Source organism: Penicillium coprophilum (assembly GCF_028826855.1).
Source record: "Penicillium coprophilum strain IBT 35676 chromosome Unknown utg000004l_segment0_segment0, whole genome shotgun sequence".
Classification (NCBI taxonomy): Eukaryota; Fungi; Ascomycota; class Eurotiomycetes; order Eurotiales; family Aspergillaceae; genus Penicillium; species Penicillium coprophilum.
The window spans coordinates 1,223,578-1,236,573 of record NW_026622723.1 but is presented as its reverse complement, the minus strand read 5'-3'; the positions used below and the strand labels follow the sequence as shown (position 1 = coordinate 1,236,573).

General features: G+C 49.4%; 4 protein-coding genes across 4 annotated transcripts; 2 read left to right on the top strand and 2 right to left on the bottom strand.

Annotated features, from left to right (window-relative positions):
- Positions 1 to 338: 338 nt before the first annotated feature.
- On the top strand, positions 339 to 4,219 carry N7500_004887 (serine/threonine-protein kinase; the record flags this gene model as incomplete). The annotated part of the gene is made up of 4 exons (XM_056676032.1): positions 339 to 363; positions 731 to 857; positions 934 to 3,899; positions 3,951 to 4,219. 4 exons carry the CDS (start codon positions 339 to 341, stop codon positions 4,217 to 4,219), a joined length of 3,387 nt encoding a protein of 1,128 aa, XP_056531032.1.
- A 1,464-nt stretch (positions 4,220 to 5,683) lies between these two features.
- On the top strand, positions 5,684 to 7,897 carry N7500_004886 (F-box domain protein; the record flags this gene model as incomplete). Its single annotated transcript, XM_056676031.1, has 1 exon — positions 5,684 to 7,897. The coding sequence occupies one exon, from the start codon at positions 5,684 to 5,686 to the stop codon at positions 7,895 to 7,897; it is 2,214 nt and encodes a 737-aa protein (XP_056531031.1).
- A 1,140-nt stretch (positions 7,898 to 9,037) lies between these two features.
- N7500_004885 (uncharacterized protein) lies at positions 9,038 to 10,659 on the bottom strand (the record flags this gene model as incomplete). Its single annotated transcript, XM_056676030.1, has 2 exons — positions 9,038 to 10,350; positions 10,389 to 10,659. 2 exons carry the CDS (start codon positions 10,657 to 10,659, stop codon positions 9,038 to 9,040), a joined length of 1,584 nt encoding a protein of 527 aa, XP_056531030.1.
- A 1,126-nt stretch (positions 10,660 to 11,785) lies between these two features.
- N7500_004884 (Efg1 domain-containing protein) lies at positions 11,786 to 12,846 on the bottom strand (the record flags this gene model as incomplete). Its single annotated transcript, XM_056676029.1, has 2 exons — positions 11,786 to 12,366; positions 12,429 to 12,846. 2 exons carry the CDS (start codon positions 12,844 to 12,846, stop codon positions 11,786 to 11,788), a joined length of 999 nt encoding a protein of 332 aa, XP_056531029.1.
- Between the last annotated feature and the right edge of the window lie 150 nt (positions 12,847 to 12,996).

The window sequence follows — 12,996 nt, the reverse complement described above, 5'->3', positions numbered from 1 at the left end:
TCGCAGGCATTTTCCTCTCCCCACTCTCCCCCGCTGTCCTTCTCTTTTTCTTCCCCCTTGAACCCTTCTACCTCGAATTCCCCTGCTTGTCTCTCCTTCACTTTCTGTGTGTGCTCAGTCGCGGCGCCACATATGCCGCCTGAGACCCTACGAGGCAGCTGCCCGCCCTACCCCCGTCACAGTTGCGAATGATCGTTCCGCCCATACATGTCGCATACCCCGGATACATTCACGAGTGCTCGCCTCGATTGAGCCTCGTCCTTTTCTTTGTTTCGCTGATCCTCTGAATTTCTCCCCCCAAAAAGATAATAAAACCTGAAAGAGAGGAGACCTCGGGGATGGGGTCGGCTTACAACCATGATGGTCAGTCATGTGCACTCACTTTTTTTATGTTAATCATTCAGTCTTTGTTTCACATTCCAAGGGCCTTAGGGAGCTAGTGGAGATGAGGAGGTAAAAGCAGGTTATTGTGCATATTTTCAGATTGAGCTCACGACTCATCGAGCGCCCGAAAAGAAACGGGTTGGAGCAACTAGGGCGCGACTTGAGTTTCTTCCCAGAAACCACGGTCACGCGCTAGCACATGCTCGGAGATGCATCTGACCGCGGAGACGAACCGTCGGATCATTCGATAGCATCACATTATCCTGAAAGGCCCGTGGAATGGAAACTTCGAGACGCGCCGGTTGAGTTGATTATAAGCTAGGTGAATCGCGCTGACCAAACTTAGGCGAGCCGAGTCCTCTTTCGTCGCCGTTAGGACCTCTGTCTGAATCCCCCGAATCCGAGTCCGGACTGGACACACTTTCTTTACAGACAGATCACCTCAGAAGCTCGGCGGGCAGTGTTTCTTCGGGGTATGACCCTCTTTCCAGGTCAGCGACAATCTTCATACTTTTTAACACAACGTTAACACTTCCGGTATTCCAACAGATCTCCGTTATTCGAAAATGAGCATGGACTTGGTCCAACTGGGCTGGATCGTATACGCCATAACCAGCCCTCGCGGGTATTGACCCTTCCAAATATGTCTACTTCGTCGCTATCGCTAGCTCCCATGGCTAATCAGCGTCCCGCCCCCTCTCCTCGATCTCGTTCCTCATCTCGAGCTCACACCGGTCACTTGTCGAGCCGAAGCTTCACAGATCTAGAAGACCTACACCGGTTTCCACTAGAGTCGCTTCATTCCTTTTCCTTCGCCCAACAGTCCGAGGAATTTCTCCACACCCGTCAAAACATTCTCAAGAGGTCTATTGATTTTATGCGTGACCGGATGGGATGGGCCGCAAGCAATGCCGGGATCGCCAACGCACAAGCAAACGCCAGTGGGGACACGGAGATGCAAGGTATGATGGAGCTTTTGACCCGAGCAAATGTACTCGAAACCCAGGAAAACCAAATCCATGGTCGTGGACCCGTCACAGGACCCGCAGAGATGAATCGCGACAACATCTTTGAAAAGGCCTTCTCAGATGGTAGTTCATCCCCAGTCAGCACCCGAGATGGAGCCCTGGATTCCACCCTCTCGGGGTCACACCCGTCTGACAGCTCCCAATTGTTGAGCCCGATGCCCAGCGATCGTATCTCCAACCACAGGAGGGACCTGGTCTCTGCACCTACTTCCAGGCGCGTAAGCTTAAAACGTACATACACGGACCTGTGCTCTGTCTCTCTCAGGAGCAAGCTGATGGAAACTCTAGCACAACCATACACCTCTTCCACGGATCCTTTTACCTCGCTTGGCTCCTCGACTGCTGGATTGGGATTCCAGACCCCCGTCCTCCATGCGCATAGCAACAAATGGACCCCGGCTTCCCAGGCCGTGTTCAGGACCGAAGCCCAGGCACCATGGACCATTCTAGCTGCTAATGATCTTTCGTGTCTCATCTTTGGTGTTCTCCAGTCCGAAGTCCGCCGTCTCAGCATCCTGGAAGTTGTACAGAAGGAGCACCGGGAATGGCTCGAGGCCAAACTCCGAGATCCAAGCACAGATGCCGCCGCCCGTATGCCACTTCAGCCCGAAAGGGCGAACATATCCGCTGTCAATCCCAAGTTCCGAGGTCTTGGAAATGGTGTGACAGCACAACTTCTTAACAAACCATCTTCACGAGAAAAGTCCCGGAGGGCGCAGACTGATGACGGATATGGCTCCAGCACGAGAAACTCCCGAAACAACAACCACCCAGCCCATAAGTCACGCGGAGTCTTGCTGTGCGGTGATGTTGTCCCGATCCAGAAGCGCAACGGATCACGCGGATCTGCTAGCGTCTGGGTTATGGAGAAACGTGGTGGCCTGATCTGGGTCCTCGAGGAGATCACAGAGGATATTGCCTCCATCCAGTGCGATGATTCATGGAACGTCGCGAGTGCCAAAGGTGAAGTTGAAAAGATCTGGGGCCCGTCTGTCGTTCAAACTGGCCAGCCTATCACCGACCTTCTACCCTGTTTGCCATCGGAATCTCTTGAGACATCCCCGGGGAAGGGATTAGCCAAAATCGTGGAGTTGAAGCACTTTGCCGCCCGTACCGCTGCTGGCGTTTGTATTCCTGTCGCTGTTGGCAAGAGTGACGGAGATCGCACTCTTCAAGTCTCCAGCTTTCCGCATGTCGCAGGCATGATGGTGCTCTCGTCTTCGTCATTGAATGTGATCAGCTCCAACTCTGTGTTCTCTTCGGTCCTATTTGGTCAAGAAAGACCAGAGGGGCTCCACTTCACTGAACTTGTGCCCGATTTCGATGAGATTCTAGACGTGTTAACTGAGGAGGATAATGTGCCACTAGTTGATGGCATTGTCATACCCGAGCACAGCTTCCGACGGGCACGGACACTTTCCATACTCCGCGATGGAAAAGCAAATGCCGCCTCCGTTTTTACAGAGCCAAGTGGCTTGCTTGCCAAGCATCGAGATGGCTCCACCATTGTCGTGGATATTCAACTGCGTGTGGTTAAGAGCGGCACCTTCTTCTCAAAGGAGAAGGCAGAGAGAAGCAGCAGTCGCAACAGCGACTCTGATGACAGTGACGATACGATTGCAGTTACAGAGTTGGTCTATGCTTTGTGGATAACCTATTCGCGACAGCTCCACGCCGCTGGACCCGCTGCCGGTCTTTCGCCGTCATCTGTACCAAGTTCCAAGCCTACCTCGCCCACACATGACCCTGAATCAGACCGCCCGTTAGGTGCCGGCGCCGACACTCAGAGTGCAGAAAATCGCCAGAATTCCGTGGAGATTCACTCCCCGACATCAACACTTAGTCAACAACTCAGTGAGGCCGCTTCTGAGCCTCTTACCACCCGGCCCGTACAGCCCGTTCCTCAAATTTCGAGTGCCAATGCGAAGAACGACCCTCCAGCCAAACGAACGATCAATGACTACGTGATTCTCGAGGAGATGGGACAAGGAGCTTACGGCCAAGTCAAACTGGCACGTCTAAAGAAGCAACCTAGTAAGAAGATGGTACTGAAATTTGTCACAAAGAAGCGAATCCTAGTGGATACGTGGACTCGTGATCGGCGACTGGGTACTGTACCACTAGAGATCCATGTTCTGGATTTCCTGCGACGGGATGGGCTCAAGCACCCTAACATTGTGGAGATGGAAGGCTTCTTTGAAGATGATATCAACTATTACATTGAGATGACTCCTCACGGGCTCCCCGGAATGGACCTGTTTGATTATATCGAACTCAAAGCCAACATGGATGAGTCGGAGTGCCGAAACATCTTCAAACAGGTCGCGAGCGCCGTTAATCATTTACATACCAAAGCACTGGTGGTACATCGTGATATCAAGGATGAGAACGTGGTCCTTGATGGAGAGGGACGGATCAAGTTGATCGACTTTGGGAGTGCGGCCTACATCAAAAACGGGCCGTTTGATGTCTTTGTGGGGACAATTGGTAAGTTTCCTTTGTCTGACCGAGGGGCAAGATGCTGACTGTGTGTGTTAGATTATGCCGCGCCCGAGGTCTTGCAGGGCAGGTCGTATCGAGGCAAGGAACAGGACATCTGGGCTCTGGGCATTCTTCTTTATACCATCGTCTACAAAGAGAATCCATTTTATAACGTCGATGAGATCCTTGACCACCCCCTCCGAATTCCCTTCCTTCCTTTCTCGGAAGATTGCATTGACCTCATTCGCACGATGCTCGATCGCGACGTCGACAACCGACTTACAATTACTGAAGTACTTGAGCACCCCTGGATGGTGGGGGCTTGAAAGCTTTCTCATGCCTTCTCCCTTCGCCTTTTATTGAAAGAAAAAAAACCCAAAAACAACGCGATACCCCACAAAGTTACGTTTTGATGATGGATGCAGAAATTTCCGGGGAAACTGGGTATCATTTCGGGGCGCGTGTCCTTCTAACTTCCCTTAGGGCCACATGATGATTATGAACATCAATGCATTTGTTATCTTTTTTTTTATCTGGGGTTTTGTCTTTTCTTTCCCCTCCTCCCTGGCATTTTTTTGCGATACCTTTGCATATCTGTGACCTAGAGAATCCAAGAGAACAGACTTATATAAAACACACGACTTTGAACTGCGGGGGAATCTCTGGCGGATCTTCGTAGTGCTTGGCAAAACCCAGTCTAGGCTTTGCCCGGGGTATCATGGGGCGAATCTCCCCACTTCACATCTCGAGAAAGGTCCACGGATTGAACCTGTCCAATTTCAGGGAGATTTCCAATGTTGATCGGTCTAAAACTGCCCTGGTACCTTGCACTATCTTGGTGCCTTAGACTAAGATTTTTAAGATTTTGAAAAATTCAAAAACTGATAGGACATCCATGGATGGTAGATTTTCATCCATGGCTATCTTGCTATCATACCATGGGCTCACTCTCTGCCTCCCCGCACATGCCCCACCAGCAGATACCCAAAGAGGCGAAAAAGAAATCAAACGTTTTTCTCAGGAACAACCTTGGAACTCGCCTCGATGTCCCTGGATCGCCTGGTGGGCTGAGCGTGGAATTTGTTTTCAAAGGCGTCGTCAGCCGAGGGCTTTGGTCTCACATCAGACGGTCTGTGCCAGGATACTGTATATACACAATCTCTAGATTTTGTGTCTATCTATGTTGTAGATTTATTTAAATGTAAATAGAAAATAGGACCTATTCACATGTATACAACCTTGGAATGTACTTGCAGGGGAGCGATAAGCAGATAACGTAGAGGGGGGTACCTACTACCGTACTATGTGATTGTACTATTAGATGTATCGCAATCCCCCTCTGCATTCCGCCTTTGCATTCCGCCATTTCTGCTTTCTCTTTGCATATATCTTCCTTTGTCCAAATTTCCCATCTTCTACTCGGCTCACTCGGTTCGCTTCTACGCCAGTCGGCACAGTGCCGTAAAGAGGCCTGTTCCACGGTTCTTTGGCCGTGGGCCCCAAATAGATACAGATGTGATTTTCCCCACCCACATTTGGATTTCCTCTTCTCTCTTCATTCCTCAAAACTGATATCCAAAAGACCGGCCGTCATATAGCACTATGTTTGTCTAAGAGCTTTCGGTGACTGCGCACCCGTCGCTCTATCCGTTTCCGCTGTCCTCCGTCCGTCCTTATCCTCCGCCGTGAACCCTGTGATACTCCGTACCATACCGAACATTCCCCGGAAGACGTGACAAGATAGAAGTGGCCTAGAGAATAGGTGATACATACTGTATCAAGTCATTAACATGGCTTCTCAACTATCCGATGAGATCTCACCCTCTCCGGGGAGTATCTCTCCGAATAGCCCGACCAATTCGGCAGGCCAGATCCCATTAGACCAACCGCCGAAACTCAAGGGTCGTCAGAAATTATTGCAGAGTCTCCAACGAATGTCATCCAGTCCGACCCTGACCAGACGCGGACGATCCTCATCAACAACTAGCTACCGCCGAGACAATAAGGCCTCTCTCTCTTGTGTTTCGTTATCGTCGACTTCATACTCGCCCTGCCTCGGCAACGAAAGCTCCTCCCAGCTCTATGGCGGCCTCAATCCTCGGCCTGCTACTCCCGGATTTTCTGGTTCTACCGGGGAGCCCCACGGTACAAACGCTCGCATCCGTTTGATGGACGTCGATGGCCCTGGTTTCACTACACCTCGCACCGTGCCTTTGCCTTTTGATATGCGGCCAGCATCGCATGGGTCACCCCGCACCGTGACACCGGTGGGATTCAAGGTGGAGGAGGAGGTCATCGCTATAAAATCCCAGCCGACCAAATCTTTTGACTTTTGGGGTGATATGCCACGAGAGATTAAGATAGGGATCCTCCAGTACCTCACCCCGCAAGAAATTGTCCGCTGTTCTGTCGTGTCCAAAGCGTGGAATGAGATGTGCTACGATGGACAACTATGGTCCAAGATTGATGCGACCCAGTACTACTCTAAAATCCCGAGCGATGTTTTGGTCAAGCTTATCACCTCTGGTGGTCCGTTTATCCGGGATCTCAATCTCAGAGGCTGCATTCAGATGCGTGATAAGTGGTCCACGGATGGAGAACGCATCTCGGATCTGTGTCGGAATGTCGTCAACTTTTCGCTCGAGGGTTGTCGTATCGACAGGGCATCCATCTACTCTTTCCTCCTTCGTAATCCTCGCTTGGAATACATCAATCTCTCGGGTCTGTCGAGTGTCACGAACTCGGCGATGAAGGTTATTGCACGGTCTTGTTCGCAACTTGAGACATTGAATGTTTCTTGGTGCAATAATGTTGATACCACCGGCCTTCTTCGGATTGTCCAGTCCTGTGAGCGGCTGAAGGATCTCCGGGCCAGCGAAATCCGCGGGTTCCAGGATGAGAAATTCACTTTGGCTTTGTTCGAGCGTAACACTTTAGATCGCTTGATCATGAGTCGTACCAACCTGACCGATCACAGCCTAAAGGTGCTGATCCACGGCGAGAACCCCGATATGGATATTCTAACCGATCGGCCTATTGTTCCCCCTCGAAGATTCCGTCATTTGGATTTGCACCATTGCGCTGAAGTGAGCGACGATGGGTTCAAAAGCCTGGCTCATAACGTTCCAGATTTGGAGGGCCTGCAAGTTTCTCAGTGCTCGGACCTGACCGATCAATCCGTCATAGACGTCATTCGGACGACCCCCAAACTGTCACATTTGGAACTAGAAGATCTAGAGAACTTGACAAACAGCACCCTGGTGGAGCTGGCTAGATCCCCATGTGCTCAGCACTTGGAACACTTGAACATCAGCTTCTGTGAGAGTCTCAGCGACACAGGAATGCTTCAAGTGATGAAGAGCTGTCCGAAACTCCGATCCGTCGAAATGGACAACACCAGAGTCTCAGATCTCACCCTGATGGAAGCCAGCTTCCGCATTCGCCGCCGCGGGTACAGCGACGATCTCCCTCAAGTCGGGCTGCGACTCATGATATTCGACTGTGCCAACATCACCTGGGCAGGGGTCAGGGAAGTTCTGTCCAGTAATGCATACATCCCACGCGCCTCTCGCAAACCCGTTTCAACTGTTGTGACCGTGACACAAACATCAGACAACGGTTCCTCCCCGGCGACAAGTACCTTCGTCACTCCAGCCTCGTCACCTTCACCATCGCCAGCGCCAACCTATCCCAATGAAATTATCCAGCTCAAATGTTTCTATGGCTGGCAGATGACCGTCGATGAACACACGAAGCGTGTCCTTCGCGGCGATCTCGCTTCTGCATCCCGGCTGGACCGGAAATGGGCCGACTACATGATCGCCACCGAGGAGGCTGGCGCTGCTGGAGCTGGCGCTCGCCGACGTCGACGTCGTGCTCGTGAAGCTGAGCGTCTATACAATGCAGACGAAGATGACAACGATGCTTATGGCGTTGGTGCTATCTCTGCTCTTGGTGGTAGACGCAGGCGAGCCCAGAGCGGTAGCAGCTGTACTGTCATGTGAGATCAATACCTTTTGAATTGTATGGCGTTTTCTTTCATTCTGTGTGTTCTGGGAACACCCGAAGAGCTGAACGCAAGACCCTGCTCGACTCAGCTGGCGCAGGATCGCTAGTATCTCGATGGACTTCCATCTGAAATTGAAGATCATATTCAATGATCGTTTCCAACTTGCTATGACTTACGCACGATATGATTTTCTTTTCCGGGACGAATCACCAATACAGCACAGGTTCTTTCGCGTTTGACTTGTTTTTGGCCCTTTTTATCTCTCTCTTTACATCTTTCTACTACGTATCGTCACATCTACCCCGTCCACTTCCTCATTTTTAGCTCTGGCGCCGAAGTCAAGATTGGGTTTCCCTTTCTGCATCTTCTATGAGCTTTTCATATGTTCACATCTTACGCAATGGAGATGTTAGCTCTAGCATACGTACCTAGAAGGGTTACTGGCGAGATGGCGCTCTTAGTTTTTACTTTATATTCTGTCTTCCCTGGGATTTTCAATTTGAAATCCATGCCGCCTTTCGGCCTACTTTTATGATACTTGACCTCGAATTGAGATTTTCAAGACAAGTGTATAGGTGCAGTTCGATAACATCAACCAGTACTCAAAGCTTCTGTTAGTGGTTTTTCCTGTTACGATTAGCATCAATAGGACGGGGCTTTTGATTAACTTTTTGAGAAAGTGTTCTCGAGTCATGGATATGTGCGCCCAAGTGATCTCTTTAAACCGATTATCTTGCATCTTGTAACAGCCTGTACGACAAGGTTTTCAAAGAAAGCAGCAGTCTTCCTTTCATGGCAAAAAAAGGCCAGTGTTCAGAATATTGCAAGAACAAAGTGCAGTGAACCGCATGTCACTGGCAAGAAAGAAAAAGAAAGCACATCGCGAGAGGAACCACAAACATCAAAGGCACAAGCCCCCAATGCCATGAACACTGGGTTTCCATAAAGTCAAAAGCAATCTCTGGGATATATCACCTCCTGATATCCCATAAAGATCACCTCCTTTCTAATACATTTTCACTTTTTTGGGCTTTTCGATTTCAAACTCTACCCCATCTCACGCAGAAACTTCGTTTGGTACGCGACTCTCGTTGATATCAGTCTGCTTCCTGATATCGGCTTCGTCGGCAGTTGATCAAGATGCAGAGGCCTCGGCAATCTTCGGCGCCACGGACAAGCCACAAGTTGCTGCGGTGCCCAACTCCTCATTACTGAGCTGTTCCGGGACTGTTTGCTCCACCTTAGGCGGCTCGGTGATATGAATACTCTCAGCCGGTGCACCAGTCGCTGTCTGCTCAATGTCAGGCTGTCTAGTCATCGGCTTCACTTGAGTAGCTTGAACAATTGCAATTTCCTGGACGGTGGTCTCGACAAAGGGGGTAGCAGGAGTGCCGGTATGCTCGGGGTCGGCGTTTTCAATGGATTTTTGTGTTTGATCTTTTATAGCCATGCCCAAATCGAGATCAGTGTCCACAATGCTGCTAGAAACAACAGGTTGTTTCTCCTCGATGTCCGAGGCCGCAGTTTCAGGCTCTTTGGTGCTCTTCTCGGTAGCCTGTTCCCTAGGATCTTCAGTGACGCCTTCCGTGGCGGTTTCCGTGGCCTCTTTCGGTATCTCTTTTGAGGTCTCTTCTGTGGCCTCTTCCACGTCTTTCGCTGGTCCTTGCTCTTGGTCCTGCGTTGGAGCCTTCGCTGGGCAGTCAATGCTCATATCCACGCCCAGGTTAGACTCAGATTTGGTCACAGCGGGCTGGTTGCTACTGCTAGCAGCTTCACCGCTCGTTCCAGCGGGATCTTTAGCCTCAATCTCACTATATGGGTCTGCTTTGCCATCTGACTCTTCATCCTCGTCCATCATCTGGTTGGCGTATGGTCTATCGAGATAGGAATAGTCGATATCTTTGATACCATGTCTGGCAAAGAACTCCTTTGGCATGACAGTTGGCTTCACGCCATCCTGCATGGGTCCACAACGGACGTTGTAGCCCCAGGCTTTCCACAGCGGGCAGATCTCAATCTCATTAGTGTCTGGATTTGGAACAACTGCGCAGAAATGGTGCTCATCAGCCACAAAATCGCGAGCCCAGATTCTACCCCTGTACTTTGGATCTTTCTCGGTACCGTGTGGCTTGTGCAGTATCAGTTGACGATTGATAGTATGAGGCAGATTCACGGCAGAGTCAGGTGCAATGACCGCCCCAATGGACCAGATCGGGTTCGCTTGCATGATATCTCTGGTTTTGTCACAGAGCAACCAGCCAACGCAGTCGACATTTGCGCGTCCACAGAGGATGTAATAACCTTTGTATACCGGGAAGAAGGGTAGGCCATGAGCCCAGATGGTTGGAGCGGGTCCTGAAGACACGCGGTGAGGATTGATGTTGCCCATGGTATCGAAGTCATATGGATATCGTCGTCCCCTTTCGCGGGAGTCAACAAACTTGGTCACTAGATAAACTAGCTCATCTGATAGTCGGGTGTTTGACGGGGGAAGGTTGGCTGGCCGGTTTCTTCATTGAATTGAATATCCAAGACTAGTTCGAGCTGAGCCTTTTCTTCCTCCGTGCTGGGGGGACTTGCTTGGCCATTTTCGGGTGTCCAAACAACATCAGGGTTTGTCTTCAGGTGATCTGCGAGGAGTCTGGTGCAGCGATCTCGAAGACGCTCCTGCTGCTTGATGAAGCCTGCTCCTTCTGAAGGGCTGCAAGCCATTCTGGCATCTTTGGCTTTAGGTCCAGGCATCTTTGGTTCAGACATCTTTCTGTACCTGGTTTGAGACCCTGTAGAATTGATTTGGGAATCTGTTCTCGGTTAGTTAAGGGTTCAAATGACTGGATGTATATTTGGTTGATCGAAATGATATCAAGACAGAAGGTGACTCATGGTTTTCCAATTGATCAATGAGAGCTCAATTGAGTCAATGTCTGACTGAACATCAGTGATAAGGGCAAGAATATACATGCTCTTGAAGAAGAGAAGGTAGTTGCGGAAATTTGACCTGTTGTAGAAGTTCGACGTATGAAGAAGTCTAGGTCATAGCATAGGAGTCAACAGAAATAAACGCAATTTGCAGTAAGATAGAGTAAACGAAGAGAGTCTGAGCATAACATCAGAATGGAGATTGAAGTAAAATGGTGATCGACGATTCAGCAAGATACCTTACCTGTTCACCAACTTGCGAAAAGAGAGAGGTACAAACTAAAGCAGATATGTAGATCTTAGATATCTGTTGAAATGACGCGGGACCACTGGATATGTGAGGTGATACAGAGCGGAGATGGAATGAAGTCATATATGAGCGAAGAAGGTGCAGGTGCTGATCGGTTATTCGCAGCATGTAAAGTTAGGTAGCAAATGTGGAATAAAATATCTGAAGAATTGACTTTAAAGCTAGATCAATACGATGAGAGCTATGGTAAGGAAGAGCGGGAGTTGTAATATAAACGTTCGGAAGTAGGGTTTGTAGCAGGGGAAAGGATCAATGGGGTAGATTGATACATATAGAGTGAAGTGAAAGTAAACAATATGTAGCGAAGTCATACCACTTGACACACTACCATGCTTACTGACTGAGAGATTTCTAGGGAGATCAACGTTTCATGGAGCCATTGTAACTTCATTGAACAGCCGTTCATATATGCGACAGTGTCTTCCCTATATAGCGAAATTGTTTTGTTCAACCCAACAACCCGAATAAGCCATGGCATCAGGGCATAGAAATACACTGAAGGCATTGAGTCATGTAAGTGGAGAATTCGGTCATTATTTGGTGAAGTTGCTTGGATAATAGGGTGCCAGTTGGCGGTATTGCAGTGGTATGTGTAGAATGCTAGTGTGGATATCAAGACAAAATAAGACATAAACCATCAAACTTGTGGATTGATTACTCAAAGAAACCACCATCGCTATCATCTTGGTCCTCCGCATTGGCTTGTTTTGGTGCCTCGTCTTTCTTGGAGGCACGCTCACTGCGTGCAGACTTCTTCTTGGTGCTATTCTTGTCATCTTTGGAAACATGCTTGTCCTTTTGGCTGACAGCCTTGGTCTCTTTGTGTTGCTCTTTCTTCTTGCTCTTTTCCTTTTGGGTATCTGTAGCTGTAGTTGTACCAGATGACGAATTTCGAATCTTCTCTCCATTGGCATTGATGTGCAACTTTCCATTACGAAGAAGGTCCAATGTCCCTTCTTCCATACACTTCTCAACAACAGGCCACAACGGGGGCTTGGAGTCGCTGGACTTGTTTTCCTCTGTTTGCAATTCTGACTTTGGATCCGTTGCATCAGGTTTCCCATTGGGGTAGATTGAAATATATTTCTCAGTGAGAGGATAGTAGATCGCATAGTTGAGGTTCACCTGGCAGGTGTGGATTTTTGCTGCAAGACGAGCCTTTTGCTCCGAATCAAGATCTTTGTCCTTCTCCCGGCGGGTGAGTCGGTTGAGTTCCTTGGTGGCCGTTTTGCGGTCTATTGAAAGACAAAGGGCATTAGCGAGAACCTAGGTCCATTCAGAGTTACGGAACACTTACCAAGGAATCGGACAAAGTGATATTTCTTGATCAATGATGACCGCTCTCTGCGTGTTGTTTCATCTGCGAGGTCTTGCTCATATCCAGCGAGCGCCCGCTCCTGCAAGATGCGAGCATCGGCAGACAGATCCACTTTGTTGAGTAGCCGTTTTACATCGCGAATTCGCTTTTTGAGATCGTTGATCGATGGGTATTCCTTTTCGGGTTTGGGGGCAAATTTGTCCTTGAACTTGCGGGTCACTTTAGGCTTCGATGCATCGCCTTTGCTGTCGAAGTCCACGAATTGACCGTGGTCATATGCTTTGTCTGCCTTGCGGTGCACCTTTTTGCGGGCCGGGGGAGCGTCCTCTGATCCATCCCGGGTCTTCCTCTTTGAGGGAGCTGCCCGATCGCGGTCACTTCGTGTGTCTGTAGACATGATCGTTGGTTTTATCAAAAAAAAAAAGAAAAGGAACAAAAGAGGCCGAAGCTACAAAAACGATAAGAAAAAAAAGATATCGGCGGATTTATCGGCCCGTCCCCAGATTGACGCCAACCAATGAGCGTCATTCTTGACCACCATCACGAC